The sequence below is a fragment of the Dermacentor albipictus genome, chromosome 1 (genome assembly GCF_038994185.2).
Source record: "Dermacentor albipictus isolate Rhodes 1998 colony chromosome 1, USDA_Dalb.pri_finalv2, whole genome shotgun sequence".
In the NCBI taxonomy this organism is placed as follows: Eukaryota; Metazoa; Arthropoda; class Arachnida; order Ixodida; family Ixodidae; genus Dermacentor; species Dermacentor albipictus.
Window position 1 is genome coordinate 152,673,893 of NC_091821.1, and position 25,073 is coordinate 152,698,965.

The 25,073-nt window shown below is 40.5% G+C and overlaps 1 protein-coding gene across 1 annotated transcript in view; it reads right to left on the minus strand.

The window, feature by feature from the left end:
• Positions 1–25,073, minus strand: part of Nhe1 (Na[+]/H[+] hydrogen exchanger 1) — a 55,001-nt gene that overhangs the window by 11,952 nt on the left and 17,976 nt on the right. The window contains exons 9-14 of the mRNA XM_065433309.1: positions 24,675–24,780; positions 21,127–21,243; positions 13,108–13,190; positions 6,681–6,792; positions 4,954–5,096; positions 235–315 (exon numbers count right to left, since the gene is read on the minus strand). Coding sequence (XP_065289381.1) covers positions 235–315; positions 4,954–5,096; positions 6,681–6,792; positions 13,108–13,190; positions 21,127–21,243; positions 24,675–24,780 — 642 coding nt within the window. The remainder of the gene's footprint in view (positions 1–234; positions 316–4,953; positions 5,097–6,680; positions 6,793–13,107; positions 13,191–21,126; positions 21,244–24,674; positions 24,781–25,073) is intronic.

Below are 25,073 nucleotides of genomic sequence, written 5' to 3' on the forward strand. Positions count from 1 at the left end.
TAGAGCAACGCACCCAAAACAAATTTGGTAACAAAGACAGTACTGAATATGAAGCTGAATGAATTTGAGTGAAGGAGTGCACCACTCAACAAGCCACGTGTGCACATAAAGGCCTAGGGAAAAGAAATACTAGTATACTATAAGCGAAAATTTAAATTAAAACCATCCGACAAACTACTACAAATGAAAGCAATAAAGAAATTCTAATTGATGTAAAAAAATAACATTACTGACCATTTCTTTGGTTTTGCTTAGAGTGACTTGTCGTGCTCTTCGGCGCTTTTTTCTTGTGGTCTGTTTGTCTGCCTTCAAAAACTGAAATAAAAATCACACATGCAGCAACACACATTTAAAATAGCATATAAAGACACAAGTGGATAAATTTACAGCTGATGGTGTGTTTTCTTCAACAATGTAGTACTATGGTAAAATAAGCAGAGCAATGAATACTAATACCTTAAAGTAGTACTGACACGAATTTCTTTCTAGTTTTCTTTTTCTTCATTATATAGTTGCCCGGCTGCCAGGAGCTAGGTGTGTGCTCCCTCAGCCATTTTTTTGTGTTTATTTTTCACTCAGAACTTCTCTCCATTTGCAACAAAATAAGCCTTGTCCACAGCTGTTGGTTCTCTTGTAACATGTAACAGCTTCATCACCTTCTCGCCCATATTATCCAATCAATCAAAGTTTTTGGTAAGGCAATCATGGTATGGCTTGTGACTGCTGCACTGACCTGTGCATCAGTAATAATATGCAACTACTCCACTGATTTGTGTGATGTATGGAGAAGTCCTGCTCAATATGCCCGAAAACATGTTTCACTTGGTGCACATTTTAAATTGGTCGCATTAAAAGAAGGTATAATAGATGATTTAATGTCAGTTCAATGAATTGAGCCCTCATGACGTGACTTCAAAGTTGACAGCTATATAAAAAATAAAAGTGAGATGAAATTTTTGAGGCAGTATTCATTTATTGGTCAAAGAACAAAACATTTTCTTTGCTGCTTTTTATCTTCTGTGTTTGTTTAACCACACTACAATAAAATTCACCATCATTTTTGTAAATTTTCAGCCAACCAAATACATGTTTTAGTTTAAAAGGAGCAAGAGATAAATTATTGCAGCATTAAAGATAGAGCACGACATCACAGAGACAAGATAAGCAGCAGGCCTCAACAGGTTTATTACAACACAATCGGTTGGTATTGCCCAATTCTGCTGTAATAAGCCAGTTAAGTTCAGTGCTATTCCTACATTAAGCTGTACTATTCTCTCTTTAGGAATACAAATATGTAGCGCAATTCAAGCAACCAACCAGCTTGGCTTTCTGTCTTAACTACTGTACAAAAATAATTTTCTTCTGAACAGTACTAGAACAAAATTCTTTTCAATTGTGCTTTCACATGAAGCCATTGCCAGAGTTCGACCATGATATTTTTTGTTGTGAGCTCCAATCTTTTCAAGAACATTCTACCAATTTTCTTTATTTGTTTGCAAATGAGTACACATATGAAGATTGTACTGCTTTGGATAAATATCTAGCTTGTAGTACATGTGGATAGTAAAATAATACTACAATAACTGCAATTAACACAAATGCTAATAAAGAAACAGTGCAGAGCAAGAGATGCTTGTATTTTTTACAAAGTCTTCAGATGTATTCGAAAATCTTACATTAGATAATGTTTGCAAGAATATTGCAAAGATCTGGAAGTGAGCAGTCCTGAAAAGCCTTCTTCTAACCACGAAATCTCATCTACAGACCCCCTTCTGCATTCCTTTTTGAAAGCAATATGGGGATACCAACTGGAATCGATAATAGAATGTTGCTATTCAACTTTTCAATCGTTCAAACTCTGAACAGCCACTGGCTGTTTTGAGGAGAACCTGGCGGAGAACAGAGAGACCAGCTTGTCCTGAAGGACAGGTGGAGCAGAGTTTGGTGTGTGAGAGGACCCGATTTCTGGATGAGCACATAAAAAAAAAGGGGGGGGGGGAATTTAAGAAAGCGTGATTCTAGCTATGTGACACTGACCACTGCTTTTGTATTTGCACCTTTCCCTTGAGCTATCAGTGATCCGTACTTCCAGTGGAAATGCCTGTGGCCAAGAGTTTTTAGTTAAAAAGCAGCTTTGTAGTGCAGCCGACATAGAGAATGTTGCTATACTTTTAGCCCAAGAACTTTATTATTGTCTTGGAGACAAAGAGCCTGAATGAATTATAAAAAAATAAAAGGAAACTTGAGATCTCGCTAGTTCATGTAATCACTGATACAGTCCATATATATGCAAGAAACTACAAAATCATGTGCTACCAGTTTTCTACTTGTTCTGAACTCATCAGAGATCAGCTTGACCAGCAAACGAGTGTACGAATCATTTGAAAAGAACATTCTTAGTGGTGTGACGGTTCTCTATAAACGAATTTCCACAAACTTTGCCGCAGCATCACCCAATGACAGCATACAAGCTGTGTATTGCTTCAATAAAAGTTAAATGACTGGCACGTATTTTACAGCTGTGTACATTATCAGCGGTCTTGCTTTGCCTGAACATCACAAAACATCACATAGTAGTGTAGCACAAGCAAGACGAGGGCATGAGAAAAGCACACACACAGACAATGCCACGTCTGTGCATTCATGTGATCTTTTCATGTCGTCATCTTGTTTGCAACGCACTAGTATTCCAAGATGGCATACAAACAAACCCGCATTGCAAGACAAGGTCACAGAGGATTTCATTTCCATGTGCTGCACTCAGCAGGCCTTCTTGCACATCTAACAAAAACACATTTTACTCTATTGATTTAAAGGTGATGATACCTTACAAAATTGTCATTAGAAATTATTGTGGTAGGTCTGCAAAACATTTTGCAACTGGCATGGAGATATTGGCCCTAGGTAACTCAGAGATTTACAGTGCAGCTTCCACAGACGCTTCCTCCTAAGTGGTCTATGTCACTGCCATGTGCATAACAATAATGTGAGCGCAAATGGCACTCCTGAGGGCACAGTGATTGGTGATCATAAAGGTTCATGGCTGCATTCAACACTTCACATGGAAATTTTCATTTCTGCAGAGACAGAGCATCATTTGACAAGCAGGGTCTCGTCGTGAATCATATACCAGGATATGTTCCTTGTATTTGGTACTATGGGTGTGGTACTGAATATGTGGTTCAAAATGCTTCACATGTAACTGTAACAGCCCACATGTAAATGTAACAGCCCACACTAGAATATGACAGACCGCCGGCCTTTATAACAAAATATTCTAATGCACTCTTAAACATAAACAACATCCTACGAAAATACCACCCAATATTATCAAGTAACGAGCGTCTGAGAAAGGCATTCCTGGATGTACCTAGGGTTACCTATCGCCAAAACAGGAACTTTAAAGATATGTTAGTGCAAGCAAAAGTCAGCCAACAGCATCCCCCATAATAAAAGCATGTTGTCACCCCAGGTGCAAAACCTGCAGGCACCTTCAAAGTGACATTAAAATTAAAAGCACCGCAAATAGTTATACACATGAAGTCAAATCTAGCTTCACTTGTACAAGTTCGGATGTGATTTATATGGTTGAATGTTCATTCTGTAAGAAACAATATATCAGTGAAACAGGACAATCAATGAACGTCAGATTAAACGGACATCGCGCGGCCATAACTAAAAAGCTTCCTAAAGCCGTCGCCGAGCATTTCAACCAACCAGGTCATGACTTTGATGAACTTAAACTCTACATCTTACAGTCAGATTTCCGTTCTGAATGAGAAAGAAAATACAGAGAATCATACCTTATCCATAAGTTCAAAACATTGCAACGAATAGGCATAAACGTTTTAAAGGGAGCTTTAGAATCTATTTGCTATGCTAAAGTTCAAGCTATAGGCAACAACACTTAGTTTAGTTTTTTTTTGGCGTATCCCTTTTTTTTCCTCCCCCCCCCCCCTTTTTTTTTCAGCTGGCGTGTCAGATACCGTTGACACGCCGGCTAACACGCGTGCGTTGACACGTGGTTGACAGACGGGGGGTGGGGGTTGGCCCTGGCCTTGGCCTTCTGCGCAGCATTCCTTTATTCTCAATTCGACAAGCTAACACACCTTCCCTCGTTGCCGCACCTACCCGCCTTACACCCTCTCCCCTTTAGAAGAACCCCACCTATATATACTGTGGCGGAAAAAGCATACGTCGCCATGAAGAAGACAAGTCCACTTGTCGAAATCTTGGCTCCTGCTTTCACCTTGTTCTCGTTTCGCTCATCACATGTAATTTGTAATTTCAATTAGATGATTCTTGAACAGAATAGCACACCACTTTTGAGCAAGGGCAATGTGTCAGACCTCCCTGCAGACAATATAAAATGATGACCCCAACACCCTGTGGTCACCCTGTGGTCACCCTGGTAGTGGACAACATAAATATGACCATGGTTGTGCTGCACCTGCACCGTAGCCAGGCAGCATTGCTCACACACTTGTCTATTCTTCCACTATGGCCTGCACTTGAAACACTTGAAAGTTTCAACACACCAAATGTTGATAAGAAAGAGCAGTAGAAACAAACTTTTGGCTAAACTGCTGACTTGTTTGTGGTTGCACTGTCTGCCAAGGGCAAAACGCTTGTTGCAGAAAATACAGCACCTTCCAGTTTCACCTTCCAGCACTACCATTCCTTTCACTGAGAAAATTAAATTTTTTGTACAATATATCCATAGACACATAGGCATCTGATTTATCCTGTAAAACAACTACTGCATCCTAAAATGGTGACAAAATTCATCATGAAGGGCAATCACTGTGTGAAATTCGAGGGCAAAAAAACAACAACAGCAGCAGCAGCACTTTAGCAGATAAAGCCATTTATACAGTTCTCTCTTATCAACCCCACTTTTAGTAGGCACTATTTATTTGGAGCTGCTTTGAACAAGTCAAATGATTACCTTACCTTCAAGAGAGGCATTGTGGAGCCACCTATAACCAGTATTGTGAAGAGCACTATTATGAGTGTTGTTGTCACAACCACGTGGCGTTTCTCATCATCAAAGTCCAAATGCATAGCCAAAGCATATGCAATGGCACCTCTGAGCCCTAGCAAAACACAAAAGGAAAAGACAAACATACTGCAGCACTAAGTGGATCCTCAGCACACTACTCAAATAATGTCCTGTGCTACTTGCCATGACACCAAATCAAAATTACAACTGTGCTTTTAACCAAGAAGCAGGAATGGTCACAAATGATCACAAATGAAAATCATAACTGATAACAGTGCCACTTGAGATATTGTAGATGGTTGCACTTACACTTGGCCAAATTTTTACTACTGCAGATTAAGCAAGCTTACGCCAAGGTCATTGGCTGTTTCTCCGCAAAATGCTTAAAAACTTTTTTGTGTAAGTGAAATAGGTTAAATCAGTCATTCAACGGCACCTGCTATCATTAAACACAGTTGCAGCCACTTTCATTATTGTACTATCGCCATGCAGCCATGCTGTTCTTGGATTACATGGAGGCAGTGAGGGAGTACTATAACAGCTGTAATCAATCAACAATATCAATTTTTTTTATTAATTCAGGGTGGTATAAAAGCAAAGTGGGCAAGAGTGGGATGAAGGGGGGCCCTAGTCAGAGTCGTGTTATCCAGTATACATTCTTTGTAAAAGACAAGAACAAATATTGCAACAAAAAGCAGTCAGATGCAGTAACAAATGCTTACTTCATATCAAAGTACAAACTTTTTAACAAGGGTCGGGAGGCTTCAAATTAATGCTATTATCTCTACAAGTAGCAAGATACCTATTCCATCATGCAAACATGGAGAATTATGAGCCACAAGAATATGGTGTCACAACAAATATAACACAGAAAGAACAAAGTACACATAGTTACTATCACAGCGCGACTTAACACCACATACACTGACCATAGTAAAATGCCAAGAAACTTAAAAAAACATGACCATATATATATTACTCATAAATATGAGTGAGTGTTCCTAAGTTGTTTATTCATTCTATTCATTTTTTTTGCACCATCCCCTACATCCATGAGTGGAAGAAACTGGTAAAAAGCTGAGCCTTCATTGGTCAAACACCATGTTCCCCCACTTCGCACATAAGATGCATGCTGAAGTACAGCTTGTAGTCCATACCTGGCCAAGTTATGATATACCGATTACTGGTAAACACTCTGAAAGGGGGTTGGGACAAAACATGAAACAGAGTGCGCAACTTGTGGAGGAGCTGGTTGGTCTTCCATATCTAAGCAAGTTCTGTTATACAGGTTACTGTTAAACAAGATAGTACACAGGAGATGGGACAAAACATGAACTGAATTGTGCAAAATTATGCAAGTGTACATTACATTTCCTATTTTGTACCACCCCTCTTTCATTGTGTTTTTCAGTTAAGTGTGCAGTTGAAGTATTCCAATACAATGCTGTGGAATATTACAGGAATTTTCCCCATAGCTCAGGCACCTGAAAGTCAAGGTAAGGTTGTACTGTAGACGTGAACAACAGATTTTAGTATGCAATTATTTCAATTACAGTCTTGACTTTTTTCAGTATATTTAACCAATCATTAATGTTTCACCAGCAAAAGACTTGAGCCAATGACTGTCTTACTGTTTCACTGTCTATATCAGCGAGTCAACAGCAGCATTGTAGCTTACCACTGTACCACATGATAAACATCATCTTTTTGGTAATCTTGTGCTCTCTGAAGTAGTTCATTAGAAATGACAATGGGTATATGTTTGCTGCTCGCCCAAGCAGACAAAGTATCTGAAAGCGTTCAAAAGAAGGAAAATGGAAATACATGAGTAAATACAGTACATCACATGTGGCTTATTTAAGACTCTGAGAGAGGTTGAGACACGGGCACTAAAGTGTAAAATAGCATTTATGATAAACGTTTGATAGGTATTAAATATTACGGGAGGAAAGAGTACACAAGCAATAATGATGAAGAGTCTCATCCTTATTAATTTTACAAAAAGGCCAGGTAAAAAAAGAATTTAGCAATTGAGAATATCACAAGTTGCTTACTTATTTATATTCATGCACAGATGAATGCATATTGAGCCTTCTGAGAACAAGATGGCACGAAAGTCCAACTTTCTGTGACTATTTCATACCATGTGACCAGAAAAGCACTAATTCTTCCTGCAGGAGGCACATTATGACGCCTTAACAGAAACTGTCAGCATTTAACTTAGCAGCCTAAATTCAGGTTAAATGGTTAATCTCCTTACAGGACAAGCCAGAAACTGCTATCTCGAATGCACAAAAAAATGCTGACAAATAGCTTCTAAAGCAGGCTAATAGGCACTGGTTATACCAAAAGACAAGGTACAGAGTTCTGCAATCTAAATGCCCACTAGCTGTTAGTGGGCTATTACTCGGGCAAGTATAAGGAGCTTATGCAAAAGCCTAGATCTATGCTAAAAAATAAGCATAACCCTCCCTCCAAATTCCACAAAATCCATGTTTCACCTGATAATGTAGCAAGTAGATCACTACAGAAATAGAAAACAGATCATTAAAAAGAATGGAATGCATGCTGTGCAATGTAAGCCAGCCTTTACAAATGACCATGCACCTTATACAGGCAGAGCAAGCAACAGGCCAAATTCTCAATCAGACATATAAACAATATTTCATTTCTTAATAAAATCATCATTCTTTTCATAGTACTGTAAGACACCTGCACATAATACAAGAATTTTTTCCACTTATTAGCATCCCAAGTTTCTGCCTTGTGCTATATGCAGATCCAGACCAAAATTTCACCAAAAAATTGGGCTCGAAGTTTAATTTTTGTTATTGCTGCATGGCTACCACCATCCTCATCATCCTCTAGCATACAGGAGGTGCCATCTAGTGATGGCACTCCTGATCCACATCATGCAAGTGGATTGCGAATGCATGGGCAAGCATCCTGGAGGACCCCTTGTGTGTCGTGCTTTTAAGTGCGGCATTTCAAACGGACTTGATGGCACAGATGACCATCTCTGGGAAGAGTTCTCGGACAAAGAACTGTCCAAAGACAGCACAACCAAGGATGAAAATGATTAAAGCATGAAGTTCGATGTAAATAAATATTTTTGCTCAATTTACTTGACTCATATTATACATGGATGAAAATTTTTTTGCTAACCCCAAATCTTGCCTCTTATTACACGCAGATCTGTATTATTCAGGTTTTTATGGTACTTTTTGCGATAGCACATTCTGCATTTCATCTGAAAACTGCTTCCTTTTTTTTTTAAGCAGTCCTAGTCAGATATACACTCCTTCGGAATTTTTGTCAGCATCAAGTTATCATCCCCTCAAAGCATTCTCAGTGGTCCAATCACGTGGTAATAACACTGATGAGATCAGGACTGTATTTATACGGATGTCACATGGCACACTTTTGATCACAATCAACCCTGATTCAGATTAAATTTTTCGGTCATGTTGGCTCCTTTGCACAAGAGCCAAGGGAGGGAGCCGATCGTGGTCAAGGATTTCCATCCGGATCGGGCTCGATAGCAATCTAAACTGGCTGTGTGACATCAATGTAAAAGTGCTGTAGGATTATGAACCTTGGACAGAACTTTGCTTTTCCTACATTACAGTGGGCTAAGTACATATGCTATGTAGGAGGACACATAGATTGTCTCATGCCTGTCAATCAGCATCCTAGACACTCAGCACAAACATAATTTGAAATAGTTGTGGAGGATTTCAGTGAGAACAGTATCTGTGGATACAACAATATCAAGTTCCCTGGCAAGAATTCCCAGACGAATGTGACAACTCTGATGAAAAATAACACCAGTGAAATCTGTCTCCACAGCAATGGTGGCCATGTTGGGATAACCAAATGTACCAAGTGGTGTCCGACTGTTTTAAAATGCATTGGTCTCCTTGCAGCCTTTTCTCTTGGAAATGGGTGCTGCCATACTCATTCATCATCCTTATGTGAATTTCATGGGGTTTTGCTCTCTCTGACCACAAACATTTAGTGAGTATTTACTGCCTTTTGCACAGAAGATGGCTTCTCCCTTTGCTACATACTTCAACAAAGAAAAGAGGGAAATAAGAAGCCATAATGTACACGGGCCTACCAGTGCTATTCCAATTATAGCACACTCACAATGCTTCAATATTATGTTAAATAAGAAAAAATGACAAATTTTTGGTTTTGACCTCCTGGAGTTCTTAAACATGCACTCAATGCATGGTACATGGGCATTTTTTCATTTTGCCCCCATCAAGGTGCGGTCGATGTGGCCAGGATTCAATCCCGCAACCTCGGGCCTAGCAGCGCAATGCTGAAGCCACTACGCCACCATGGTGGATGATAATATTAATGTTACTGCTACTGCTCACACTACTGCCATATTCGAGCACATGAATCCACATTCACAGTTACAATGTGCATGCAATCACTAACATAGATTCTCCTTAGAGCAAACCAAATAAGCTTCTTCACCTAACTGAATAGTTCAGCAACCTCTGTTTGATTTCTCCTGGTCACAACAGAAGGAAAACAATCTCGTAAAGACAAATTATATTGGTTATGATGTTGGTAATGTGATTAATACAGTACACTGCCTTAAACAAGGAAGCAAAACAAAATGAAAACAGTATAATTTTATGGTTTTGTACATGCAGACCTGTTTCCAGCCTATACTACTCTGTTTCAGTAGTTCCGTGCAGCACTATGGAAGCTACCGGCTCTTTTTAACTAATTAGAAGGGTGAACACATGTTAAAGGTGCCCTTCTGTGCCCTGTTGTCTGCTAGCAGCAAGCGCTGCAGTGCAGGGGGCGGCAGCATCTATAAAGACTGCAACTTGGCAGCGAGATCAGTTTTTGTGACAGGAGCACTAGAAAATTCATCTCATGTTCACTATGACACCAAAAAGGCAGGCATGCGTCTTCAAGATATTTCGAGATACAGAGGAGAAAGGGGGTTGCAGAGACAGCGGAAGCGGAGGGTTCAGAAGGAGTGCTCAGCTAGCGTGCCGCATGGGATGGTGGCACCATCTCTTGATACCTCTTGGAGAATCCACTTGTACACGGTGCACTGACTGACATTCGTAAGTGCAGCCATTTTCTTAATTAGAATTTGTGCATGTTTACCGCACTCCTTCTGCACTGTTCTAAGCACGTTCAATGTCAACTTATTCGTTCCTTTCTCATAAAAGAGCAGTTTGCAATGATATTACTGGCACGTCTACAGACATCTTTTTGAAGGACGAAGCATTGCCCAGGAGGGAGTCCTCCGCAGTGTTGTGGCTGTGCCAAATACACTTATGAATTGAGCCACTGTCAGAGCAAATAATTGTTTGTGCTTATAAATGCAAATTAATGACTATGCGGCAGTGTTGCATTAACTTTTTTGTTCTTAGCACATTTTCATTCGAACAAATGGAGAACTTTATTTTCAGCGTCACAGAGCCTCAATATATATTTTATTAAAATACCAAGCAAAATTGTGCAATAAACTGTCCTGTGACAGTTTCCTGCAGTGTCCTGCAGAGAAACTTCCAAGTAAATACCTGCCAACAAGACCCCTTGTCAAGGCAATTTAGTTGTGCAATGTGTTCTGAATTATGGCACTACATCTCGCTGTGCAAGAATCTGCACTTGCAGGTCATGTAGCCTTGGCCCTGCTGCAAGTAACTACTGAAACAGAGTATAGCAGGAGTGTTGGCAAATTGCAGGAGACCTTGCATATGTTGTGTATGAAGCACTCGTTCTATAAATTTATGAAGACAGTTCTCTGCACCAACGTCACAGGTCCAGACTACTTTTGTCAAACATACAACCAAGGCCCTTTGAGAAAAAAGAAAGGCACAACAAGTAACGTAAGAAGGGATACACGACGAAGGGTGCCAACTATGTGCAGTTTGTTTGAGACAGTAAAATGTTTCAACTGGTTCTTTGAGACAGAGTCAAAGCAGTCAACATTAGGAAAGGAGTTGATAAGTGTATTAGCAGATCTTTAGCACTTAGCAATAAGGAAAAGAAATTCGTGGACAGCCATTTCTGCATAGCTGGCATTGTCGATTGCTGTCGCTGTCTTGTACTCATATTCGGCATGTGTTTGCAACTGCCTTAAAAAATTGCTGTCCTTTTGTCCTAAATTAGCAGTTGCAAGTTCGCTCCCATTTTCGTAACATGTGTTCCTGATGTCTGTCACACTTACAGCATTTTATTTTAACCAGAATGTACCAAACTAGCATAAAACAATGCTTTATTAAGCCAAGGTCCTTCATTATGGCAAAGGTAATTGTTACACAAGCAGCAAAAATCATAACTGAATGACCAAAAGTTCTTGCAGGCACTGTATAAAATTTCTTAGACTAAGTTCTCTTACAGAGTTCTTAATAAACCTGTCTCAGCAATTTCTTGACAATTAAAAAAAAAATTAAATTATGGGGTTTTACGTGCCAAAACCACTTTCTGATTATGAGGCACGCCGTAGTGGGGGACTCCGGAAATTTCGACCACCTGGGGTTCTTTAACGTGCACCTAAATCAAAGTACACGGGTGTTTTCGCATTTCACCCCCACCGAAATGCGGCCGCCATGGCTGGGATTCGATCCTGCGACCTCGTGCTCAGCAGCCTAACACCATAGCCACTGAGCAACCACGGCGGGTTCCTGACAATTAATGAAATGAAAGGAAACAGTCATCCTGACAATTAATGACTGTTTCATTTCACATTTACAAAAACATTGAGCATGTTCTTGGAACACAACCTGGTTAAACTGAACTTTTGATACTTAAAGCAAGTTCGCAAAGTTTTTTTGTTTTATTACATGTTCAATGATCAGAACATTGTATTGACTGCTACTGTTACCAAGCGATGAAAACAAAAATGTTCACGAAGTCTGCTAGCAGTTTGGCTGTAGCAAAGTGCACTGCAACATTTTTGTTTAAATGTGAAGTTTAAGAGGCTCAGAGAGAGAAGGAGGGAGGGAAACAGAACACTGGTACAGAGAACATCCTAGATCTGTGCACATGTTAGCGCTCACAGCACTGCACATACAGTTGAAACTCGATTTAACGAAGTGGTGACCATGCTCAAATTATTTTGTTAAAGCGGGAAGTTTGGAAAATCGAGTAATGGATTTTTCGGTCCTACGAAATCTAAAATTGTAACATAGCGACACCCAAAACTACTGCGGCATTGTATTTGCTGTTAATCCATGCCTGCACATGTAAAAAGTCCGCGAGGATGGCCCAACTACTACAGCCCCTAGTGCCATCTGGTATGTAAGAACACTAGTGACTGCTGAGTCCGCTGTTCTGTGCATGGGCGCAGCGTGCAGCCTCGTCAAAATAAAGCTAGGTCTGTGACTAGGGTGCCTAGATGTTTTAATGCGATAGCATTAGAGTGCACACTTGAAGAAAGACCCATCTGCTTTAAAATTAGAATCGCAGCTTTCTTTACTCATTTATTTCTGGAAAAGCTTCGTTAAATCAGGGTTAATGCAAGCTAGTTTCATCAATTCGGGTTGATGACAACATTGAACCTTATGGGTACTTGCCACGGAATGGAATTTTTTTCCTTAGATCGGGAACTTCATAAAATCGTGTTTCTTTAGATCGAGTTTTGACTATAGTGAATAGCTGTTTTACCTTTAAACCAATGCAATCCTGAGCAGTAATGTGTAATTATATTGTGCAAAAGCTAACCCATCTTGTGCAATCATGCAAGAAGCTGATGGCAGAAAGCTACAGGGTCAGCGCTTCAGTAAATCCATCACTGTCACTTTGCCTTGTTGTATACCTTTGTCAAAATATTTTTTCAATACCGGTAGGCAGCTTTGAACATGAAAAATATGACAAGAAAGTCTGCCAGCTTCTAATGTCTTTTTCATGCCATACCCTCGTACAGAGAGTGACTGGAACAATCTGGCAGGCAGTGCATTTGATGATATTGTTTATACACGAACAGAGAACCCAAAGGCTATGTCATAAACCCTTGATGGCTATTCACTATAAGGAGCAGGGGGATTAACTAATATTTAGCCAGCCACCTCACCCTCGGGGAAGGAGGATGCAGGAATAAAAAGGTAAGTCAAAAACACACTCACAATGCTCCATATTATAAGAGAAGGCTTGATGATAAGTCGGTAGCTGAATATGGCAAGACCCAGGTAGGCAAACACTGAAGTCTCTGTAAAGTTTAAGTTTATTTGATTCATTACAAACATACATGCATACACGAATATACAGAAGGAAGTCCCAGAGCACATAGCTGAAAGGGGACCTCCTATCACAAAATGTATGTAGTACACAGTAATACAGAAACAGCAATGTGAACATATAGCTTAAAGGAAATAATGAAGAAAATGTGTAGTGCAACAGCATAAAGCACAGGTTGGAAGAAAACTTAGTTTACGAGGCCTGGAACATATATTGCAACTGAAACTATATATTTTTGCTAAAGCAGAGAGAGAGTGTGAAAGATGAGGATTCGGTCCCCACCTGCAACAAGGTACCATTTTGTCCACTTTCACTTAACTTTATGTTATTATTTCTACATTTCAATCAAACATAACAGTTCAGTTCCCCTATGCTTTTCGTATGGTTGACTCCCAAAAAATCACGCCCCTTGGATCTGCTTATTCTTCTCACTCATAGAACATGTGTTCCATGTAACTTGTGCCACAATTTAAAGACATGCAAGTGCCGTGTAGAAAAGGTAATGTTGCTTGCCATCGCTTTGAGCAAGCCAGATTATAAATTGTACTTTGCCTAATCAAATAATTAGTTATTAATTAGCAAATTTATTAAACATTATATTCTGAGCAAAAGTGTAAATGAGAAAATTGTAGACCATCCTGAGAAACTCCTGATCCCACTTTCTGTTGCTCAATACATGCCCCATAAAAATTTTTTCCACGCCTGAAAGAAAGGCCACGAAACAAAAATTGCGCCACTTTTTTTGCATTTCACAAGCTTTTCTTAAGGCTTAATTTTTAATGAAGTTGATTAACTAATAATAACAAATTATGTAATTAGACAAAATAAACAAAATAGTCTGACTAGCTCCAAGCGACGGAAAACAACATTACCTTGGTGCTGCCCAGCTAAGTGGCATTTGCATATCTCTAAAATATGCCACAAGTTATGTGGCATATCTAGTAGACTGGCTCATAAACTAGAATTGAGCTATCTGCAACAGGCAACCTTTAAAAAAGTTTGAAAGTGTTCGCTGAAACACCCTGTATATATATATATATATATATATATATATATATATATATATATATATATATATATATATATATATGTATATACACACACACAAATCGAAACTTAGAATTACTATGTTGTGTTGTACGTTCTGCAATAAAAAGGAAGTTTAACGTTTCTAATTAAAATGGGAAGTTGTCACACCACACAGCCAATAAGACAAATAGAATACTACTATACTACTGCTACTACAAGAGCTCTACTACTACTCATAGGCACTGAGTACAGGGGGGGGGGCTCCGAGGCTCGAGCCCCCCCCTCCGCCTCAGCGATATCGAAGCCTACCCCCTCTCACCTAAAGTGTCATTACCAGAATTTTGTCACCCACATAATTTGAGGTTTCTTATGACTTGCCTCAACCTTTTCATTTAAAATTTTGTTTTGGCTAATGGCTTACTGCATCATTGTTGGTGCGGATGTGCCTAGATTTTAATTCATACTTTCCCTTTACTTCTGCAAATCCTGACAATAGGAGGACAAGTGCATTAGAAGCACCAGCGGTGGCTGCCTCATCCATATTCTCTCACTTCAACACTGTTTTAAATTTCCACTGTAAACACCATGCACATACACAATATATTTAAATATACACACAGGACAAAGTTTGTTATATTTTTGAAAGAAAAGCAAGTAGTCAATTAACAATTATTTTTAAACATATGGATAGCCTATGCCCGGAGAATGAGTTGAGCTGAGTTGAGTTTAATGGCACATAAGCCGCTAAGGCTATCATGCGCCAAACACTAGGTATAGATTCTTTAAAATGTTGGGACACCTCAGTGAGTCCTTGTCTGGGCAAGAGCCTGGAAGGTCCCAACAAATTAGCTAAAGACCTCGGCCTTCTTCTCAGAAAAGAGAAGGCAGACGAGGTGTTCTGTAATGTGTAGTTAAGCACTTTGCGAGGTTTTAAAGTTTTGTGAGAACACCTGATTCTTTTAAAAGCTAAAAACACATGATACATCAACAAGCGCATTTGCTCCTAAAAACAAAGCTGGGTGAAAAGGAATGTGTTCATTGTAAAATATGGTAAAAACTTTTTCCTCAGTTTTCTGCATGAAAATAAGAGGTGGTTTACTGTTAGTTCATCTTCACATAATTCACATTGGGGTTCGTCTTGCTTTGTTAAAATGAAGTTGTGTGTTAGGTGTGTATGTCCTATGTGAAGACGGCATAGAATCCCTTTTTTGAAACGTTCCTGGTGTGTGCAAGATTTCCATTTGCCTAACATGGGTTTTAACAAGTGTAATTTTTTATTTACTTCATTTTTCCAAGCAGACTGCCATTTTCTCGTTAGTTTATAATGTATTAACTTCATGCAGTCGTTAGGCGGTATCTTTATTTTTGTGACTTGTTTGTGCTGGGCTTGTGCCGCGCATGCATCTGCTCTCTCATTGCCACTAATTCTGAGGTGGCTCGGAACCCAGCATAATTTAATGTTCAGTCCTTGTGTGGTGGCTTTTATTAAATTGTGTATAATGTCTCCTAATAATGGCGTGACTGCATTTCTGGCATGAAGAGCTCTGAGTGCACTTAGGGAGTCTGTGTATATAACACTATTTGCGAGGTTCTCCTTTACTATTTTCTCTATGGCTATGGAAACGGCGTAACATTCAGCAGTGAAAATGGATGTGTACTGCGGAAGTCTTACTGTTTCTTCCCAGTTTCCTTGTACAACTGCACTTCCAAAATGTTCATTCATTTTCGAACCATCAGTATATAAGTCTGTGAAACTGCTGTATTTTTCTTCTAATGCCAGGAATTCCTGAATTACGTGTTGTGGTGGAGTTTGTGCTTTACGGAACTGTGTTAAAGTGAGAACGCAAGCTGTCGGAAAGATGAACCATGGGGGTAATGGATTTTATATGTGGGTAATGCCAGGTAATGTGTCCACTATGCCAAGATTACGACAGATCTCTTTAAATCGCAGGAGCAGTGGTCTTGTAGTTTGTGGTTTGTTGTTGATAATTACCCGTGAAGGGCATTCTGTTACAAGGGGATAGCAAATGTGTTTTGGTAGAGATTGTACTTTAAGAATATATGCACAGGTTAGAGCGGCTCTTCTAGTTTCCAGTGGGGGTTTGTTTGTTTCTACGTAAAGGCTGGTTATAGGGGACGTTCGGTATGCACCGCATGAAATACGCAAGCCTCAATTATGTACTGGGTCTAATTTTTTTAGGTATGTCGGTCTTGCTGAACCATACACTATGCAGCCATAATCTAAGGAGGAACATACCAAATAATGGTAAATGTGTAGAAGGCATGTTCTATCAGACTCCCAATGTTTATATGACAGTACTTTGAGTATATTTAGTGACTGGGAAGCTTTTTTTTTTGAGAGTGGTTATGTGCGATAGGAATGTGAGCTTTTTATCAAAAGTTATACCTAAATATTTTTGTTCATTCTTTACTGGAAGTACGGTTTCATTTAGGTGTAGGGTGGGGTCAGCCTGCAGGCCTCTTTTGAGTGAGAAGAGGACAGCAACTGTTTTTTGGGGTGAAAACTTAAACCCATTTTTGTCTGCCCAGATCGCGAGTTTATTCAATGCAAGTTGTATCTGTCTCTCGCATGTTGGTAAACTGGAGAATGTGCATGCTATTTGAAGGTCATCGACATATACAGAATACATAATGGACCTAGGAACGATTTTTGCTATGGAGTTCATTTTTACTATGAAAAGTGTCGTACTTAAAATACAACCCTGCAACACTCCATTCTCCTGGACGAATTTCTTCGAAAGGGTTGCACCCAGGCGTACACGAAATCTTTCAGGCAGTTCAGCATCCTGCCACAAATACCAAGTTTTGCTAGGTCGCGGAGAATACCAAACCTCAAGGTGGTATCGTAAGCCTTATCGATATTGCAAAAGACTGCTAAACAGTGTTGCTTGTGTACGAATGCTTCTCAGACTGTATTTTCTAGGCGGACGAGATGATCAGCTGTTGAATACGTTTTTTAAAATCCACACTGATGGATGTCAAGGAGTTCACGTGATTCAAGAGTCAACATCAGCCTAATGTTCAGGATACTTTCGAATGATTTTGCAAGACAACTTGTGAGAGCTATAGGCTTGTAACTGCCAGGGCTGGTTGACGGCTTAGCAGGCTTCAGAAACGGCAAAATCATGGCTTTTTTCCAAGCCTCCGGTATGTTTCCAGATACCCATATTTTGTTGAAGAATTGTAAAAGTGCGTTCACAGCAGCGTCTGAGAGGTGAGCCAGCATTTCGTAGTGTATTTCATCAGGGCCGGGTGCCGTCTGTTTACCAGCGGACAGTACTTTTTGGATTTCGTGAAATGTGATTAATGTATTATAGGGCTCATTTGTACAGCCACATGTAGGAAGTTTTTGTTTTTCGGTTGTATGTTTGTGTTTCAGGAACGATTGAGTGTAGTGTGAGAAACTTGAAACATTAGAAAAATGTTCCCCTAGTACGGCTGCCTGTTCCTCTATATTTGTTTGTGTGCCAGGAGCTGTTAATGAATATGAATATGAATAATGAATATGTATGTTCACTTCGCTTCAAATTGGTTTGCGTGTTTTTTTTTTACCCTGAAAAAAAAACCTGTAGACTTCAGTGACCCCTTTAGCAGAGTCTTTCAACAACAGCGTGTGAAATGCATGTGAATGATATGCGTCTCAGTATTGCTTCTCTTTTCAGTAAGTGATGCTGATGACTCAGGAAAAAAATAAACACTTCTAATAATTTACAACAATTATTAGCAATGGAAACATCGTCACTTGCATGCAGATGTCATAAATATATACAAAGTGCACCAATTAACTGTCATGCACCAAGATTTAAAAGAACAGCAATACCTTACTCGAGGAAAACCTAGTGCATATTGTTTCCAGTGCAGTGGAGTAGCTGCCAGTAATGTTTTTGTTACTGAGCTTTAATTTCATGATTCTAATTAATCATCTAACTCAAGACATACTATCGTAATTATCAAAGTGCCAATGAGGCTTTTATAAGCACACCCAAGGAACACCTCACTGCAGTATTTTCAGCAATGTACTAATTGTGTACTAATTTTTTCCGACTGATAAATAACTGCCATGAAATATGGAGAATACCATGTGACTGTTCTCCCACTCGAATCATAAAGCAGCACCCTCAAACAGGCTCCCTCTGAGTTAGCGAGAACGAAATAAAGGAAATAAAGAAAAACATCGTAATCGAGCTAGTGCCTTATTTTCCGCGCCCCGGCCGAAGTAACATGTCACATTTGGCATTAGTTGGAAACGAGCTGCGATAGCTGTTGTCTTAGCGTAGACGAAGTGCATGGACATTTTTTTTTTTTTTTTTTTTTTTCGTTTTGCCACGAGACCTATTACCACAAAAGTGAATTGACAACAAATTGTCAAGTACAAATGTTTAAAGGTGCGTTGTGTTTAGTCCCAGTCTCCATGTCTTTCTCTCATGAGCAGAATGTTAAAATTATCCTTGCCTTGGATGCTGCAAATGGCAACATGAGGAAGCCCGCAAATATATGTCGGTCATGGAAGTGTGGTGGTAGACCAAACGCATCGACTATCATCAGAAATTATGAAAACCTGAGAGAAACCAGCAGCTTCAAGAAACAGCAACGGAGGATGCCATCTTTGAGTCCTAGCCTACGCACGGCCTCAAATCCTCATGCTAGTGTGTAAGACGTGGCCAACTATGTACCAATTTCCAAGCGATCAGTTTGAAGGGTTCTAAGTGATGGCCTTTCACCCGTACCACCTTAACCAGCACCAATGCTTGGAAGATAGTGACCTGTAGAATCATCTAAATTCCTCGAAGTGGGTCCTCACAAAAGCCGATGAGTGACTGGACTTTTTGAGCAACATTATGTGCACAGATGAAGCCAATTTTCGCAGAAACACACAGATAAATTTGCGTAATGCACACTATTGGAGTGACTGCAATCCTCGCTGGGTAAAGCGCAATTGGCAGCAGTACCAGTGGTTGTTCAATGTGTGGTGCTAAATTTATGCCGGTGCTATAATTGGTCCCATCTTCTTCGATCACACACTGTCTGGACAGCGTTGCGTGGATGAGTTTCTCAGCAAAGTCCCGCTATCATGTCTACCACTTCTGTGGTATCAACAAGATGGGACACAGCACACAGCAGCAGCCGAGCCCGAAACTGGCTGGATGCGACTTTTCATGCGCAATAGGTTGGAAGGCAGGAGCCTGTAAATTGGCCGGCTAGGTCACCTCACCTCTCTGCACTCGATTTCTTTCTTTATGGTTTTGTGAAAGACCATGCTTAAATGATCGAGACGGACATCAGATTATCTCAAGGCAAGTATAACTGATATTTGCCATAGAATTCCAGCTTCGGTCATCAAGAAAGCCACTGAAGATGTAATAAAGTGGACTCAGTACTGTGTAGCTGCAGAAGGAGACCTATTCGAACACGTCCTCTAGGCAGCCGCTGGCGTTCAACGGCGCTTATGAATTCATAGGTAATAAGGGCCCACTGAAATCTGATGTTTTTCTTTTTTTGTGCAGGATTGCCAATTCGACTCATTTGGGAGTGGTATATTTACTTTCATGAATGCATCAGCTTTGCCTTTTTTCTACAAGTGGGTCGCTTCCCGGTCTGGTTATTTCACTTTATTTTTTGCCACAAACCTATTTTTGCAGCATGTATACGCTCTCATGAAAAAATAATCACTTTAATTTGGCTTTGGTCTGGAGCAAGTTTCTGGCACGAAATATAGCTGCGCGCGGTGCAAGCAGAGCCGGGATTTTCCAACATTCTATGTCTATTCCATTGCTTTTTGAATTTCATGTGTGGTCACAGCGGTGCTTTGGCCACGTTATCAAGGGGCTTTTGTTATCAATGTGGTCAGTCGACCTTGACAAATGGATAATAAGTGTGACATAGAAACGAGAGGAAGGAATAGCTGCGAAGCCGCTGTCTCTTCGGGTTTGCGACAGGCAATGCAGTCGCTTTTAATCAGCTTATTTGAGGGCGCTGCTTTATGATGCGCATGGGCGGGCAGTCACGTGGTATTTTTCATATTTCGTGAGGTTTCTTTGCCAGTTGGAAAAAATTGCATGCAGTTAGTATGTAGCTGAAAGCACCGCAGTTAGATGTCATTTGGAGGTGCCTACAAATGCCTCATTGACACTTTGATAATTAGGACTGTACTTCGTGTGCTAGATAATTAATTGCAATTACCAAATTAAATCTCAGTAACGAAATAATTGCTTGTAGCTACTCCATCGTAATGGAAACAATATGCAATAGGTTTTCTTCGAGTAATGCAACTGCTCTTTTTTAAAGTCGTGGTGCGTGATAGTTGGTGCACCCTGTATAGTTCACTCAGTAACCGAAATGAGGCCAGGTCGGATTTACTTGAAATCACAATTAACAGCAGTCATGCGCAGCGGCGCTTCTACTCGAACTCACAGAAAAAGAAAAAAAAAAGAGAGAGGCTGCAGTTCCACCAGAAAAGCAAATTAGTATTAGCGATAGCAAAGTATACGACTATTACACGCAGAAAGGTTACACCACCATGGAACGCCAGATTCTTGGTAGTGGGAGAGGCCTCAGGCTGAGAAATTGAACTGTCTCCTACTATGAGGTCTTGTAAATTCTCATACAAGGCCGTCACTTCAGTGACCAATTTTCCACGAAGTTTCTTCAAGTGCAAAGAATATACATGTGTGTGTGTGTGTGTTTGTGTGTGGGGGGGGTGTTCAGAAAGCTGGCCGTAACCCCTCCCCCCCACCTGGAAGAATGAAAACTTTCTGCCTATTCTACTACTCACAATATAATAATAATAACGAGCACACAGTAAGTTAACATGCACGCACTGCAAACAAATGTTTAACTGAGTCAAAAGAAAGGCTCACCAGCAATAAGTGAAATAGTCCGCAGTGTTTGTTGCATTGTAATCTGAGTCACTGAAGACAAATTGAAGTGGGTGTAATGAGACATGACGACACCATTGAAGAGTATCGCCATGATACCTTTGTCACCATGGGAGAGAAACAGAAGGAAGTTCGTGAAGGCTGTCCACAAAGAAAACATCGATGCACTAAAAGAACATACTGTGGTGACCAACTCTAGAGCACACAGAGGCTTAAGCATCAAAAGTGTAGAGCTGACTTCAGGGAAGACAAAAAAATAAAGAAAAAAATAACCACGATTATGATGCAATATCCAACAAAATAGTGGCACATAAGGCCGACGTAAATGCAACAATAAGTAAAGTTGTTTTTTGATTAAATATGTAGCTACAAGTATTAACATGAAATGTGTATGGTATGCCATCACATTCTAACAGCAAATACTGGCATTCACAATAAGCACCACACTACTGGTAAAAAGAAAGAAGATATGAAAGCTATTGACAGTCATGTCCTTGCTATATAAGTGTCAGTCTAATGCAACAGTGCATGCAAAATGCAGGTTGCACTGAAGAAAATGAGTCCTGAATGAGTGAGAAAACTAAAATAGCAATAATGTTAATTCCAAAAAACATTTTTTTATTTTTTAAAAGAACAAAATGATCTTTTTCACTCAATAAAATGAGAAGCCCAGTTCAGTAACCAACAGGAAGCACATTTTAGCTAGCCCCTCTCATGTGTTCACACCTCGATAAAAGTACACAACTGTTTTAACGTAAAAAAAAGAAGACCATCTATTTTGTATTACTCAGTGCACAAAGGAATTTTCTAATTCATGGTTGTTGGGTCAAACTTGTTTGTAGTTATAGCAATTTACAAGCTCGCCATATTAACACTACAAAAAACAAATAATACCATTCTCTCAACCTCAGCAAGACTTCCCAGAAATCCAAAAATATACATCTTAGGAGTATTTTTTGCTTAGATGTGGCAGTGAACATGTAACAGATTATTAATGGCCATAAGGTGTGTTACAGTAAAAGCTAGAGCGTTAATTCACAACTCGTTAATTCAAAATTTCGGATAATTTGAAGTAGCCGCGGCGGTCCTTCTAACATATTGAAAGCAATATGTAACGCATCCCGCTAATTCACACTGAAATCCGAACCGCCACCGATAATTCGAACTCTGCGCCATCGTAGATCGGGAGAATGCTGATCCGCGGGAGCACGTTGGTGACGATCATAGCTGTGCAGCTTTGCTCTTTCCATCTGCGGCCGTCTGTTGCAGTTCGGTTCTTTCCCTCTCTCAAGGCCTTCAAGATAAAAATGTGACTGTGGCGCTGCACTTGTTATTTCTTTCTTCATTGCGATAGCAATTAGTACATGGTCACTTCAAGTGCATTTCTGCCATCGGCATCAGCATCGCCGCGCGCCCTGCGACGTATGTGCTAGTGAAAGCGTGCAAGGGGAGCCGACAATCGCGGCTCAATCTCCCCTGTACGAAAGGAACGAATGTGAAGAGGAAGCGCGGCATCTTCTCTCGCACGTGAGGCACTCAACGTTGCGAGGTGCCAGGGAGGAGGGCATCCTCTCCGGCTCCAGCTGTGACTAAAAGATTTGTTTGTTTTTTTTGCCGCCAGTTAAAACACACACAAAAGGAAGACACATAAAGACAACACGGGCGGCACTTCCAACTGGTTTGTGAGCAAATCAAGTTTTTCTTAGATTAGGATTCTTGGCAGAAGCAGAAATCGAACAGCATGTGAGCTAATGGAAGCTTACTATACAAAAAATAAATGTTCAAATTGCATTAGCGATATATCTATCATGCTCTAAAATCGGAAACAAGATTGTTTAACTGCTGGGTATCGTAGATTTGCAAACAGCCTGCGCATGCGTGTATATATATATTCATGGGTCACAGCCCAAATTAAACCAGTTGGAAGTGCCACCCGTGTTGTCTTTATGTGTCTTCCTTTTGTGTGTGCTTTAACTTGCGGCAAAAAAAACCCAAAGAAATATGTCTTTTAGCAAGCACCAATTAGGCCAACAAGCAGTCCTGTTCCATCTGCGACATCGCCACAGAGCGATCTGCTTTGGGGACAGAGCATGGTGCTATGTACCACCGTGGGGCAGAATCTAGTTGTGTAGGCGTCTCGTAGCTTTGTGCGTGCTGTGTACTCTCGGCGCTCACTTTGCATTGAAGCGATAGACAGCACGAATGTCACTTCGCTTGCTGCTGTTGCCGCGTTTCCTCACACCAGCGTTTTGACAGCGAGTGTCAGTAGTAATCAGGTGTGATGTGTTCATGTTTGCTGTGCGTGCTGACACTATGCTTAGTTTTTTAATTGGCAAGTGAATGTTTACAAGTTGATACGGCCGATAAAAGTACTATCCTTACTTCATATCGCTGTCTGCGCATTTGCTCTCGCAATCAATGCTTCACCTTTTGGGCAAAACTACATTTTTTTTTCTTTCTTTTTTTTCATGTCACATCTTGAAGGCTACGCTCTTTATCAACGATATGTTCTGCCGAGAAGCGGCACCAAGTAATGTCTATAACACGGCAGCCATGACGTTTATTGGCGCTCGCAGCACCAAAAAGCATAGCCTTTGACATTTGCGGCTATTACTCAAAGGAAAGAATCGCTGGGATATGTTTGGACACCACCTATGCATATAGTGGAACTCGGCAGCGTGCAGCCGGTGCATCTATGAAAGTAGAATGGACACCAACATCGCAGCAGGTTGTGATGCATCTCTAGAGAGTATTTTAGAGTGCAGCTCTTGTTCCTGTGGCGCGCGTCACGTGCGGCCATTCACGCTACGGCGCTTGTGCTGTGCTAGCCGAAATGCCGTCCCCCGGAAATTTCGACACGCGAGTCGTCAGCTGTTCTCTTCGGAACATGCGCAGAATGATCCCCAACTCGCGCGCCGCTTTGAACTGCTACCCATAGAACTGTCGGCGAAGCAGCGTGGACACCTTTTTTTTCCCGCGCCATGCATCGTGGGTTGGCGTGATGAACTCATGGATGGAGCAACAGCCATCTCGACGGCGGGTGGGTCGGGCCGCATTGGCCGCGTCCGGTTACGTTGGCTGCACCAGTGCTTCGAACTATATACGTTGTTCTCGCAAACCTAACATAGCGTGTGTGCGCGCGCACTCACGCTACGTCGGACTATGTACACGCCTTAACCAAGCATCTTTTTCTTTTCTGACTTTCATTAGTTCGAATTTTGTAGCATCCCCGCAGAATTCGAATTAACAAGCTTTTACTGTATTATTATTATTCATAACATGGACAGGCTCTTAAAAACCTGCAGCGTTTGTCTACATTTATTCAAATGTGCTATGACACCTGGCCGTATTTGTGCAGCCTAATGCTGACTTCGTAACCATGAATAAAAAATCTCTTGTGAGTGCATGCAAACAGTTATCCTGTGAATCACTTTAAGCACAAGGCAAAAATTCTTGATTAGTCATTTACAGCTTTTGTATCCACAAAGTGAACAGTTTTATGCTTCTGCGTAAAATGGCATGGGCCTTACCTGATAGGTGTATGCCTTCTGCAAGCCCATAAGGAGCATACACAAACACCAACATCATTCCAAATTCAAGGGAGGGATTCTTGCGTAGGTCTATATATTTTAGCAGGTGCACAATGGAAAAATTCAATCAAGGAGGTATACATGCCATTTTTTTTCAAAACTATAGTGACTTTCAAACAAGCACGTCAAAAAATAAAGGAATAAAGCACTTGGAGCTTCTGTCTAGAGGATCACTTAAGTAAGAAAGTGCTGTCATTATTACGGTGGATTGCCTATACAACGAACACCTCTACAACAAAATGACCTGTATAATGAAGAAATAAGTCTGTCCCAGTTCTATTGTGAGCTGTGCTGTGTGCAACCTTTACAACAAAGTGAGGCACTTGCTGGATACACTTG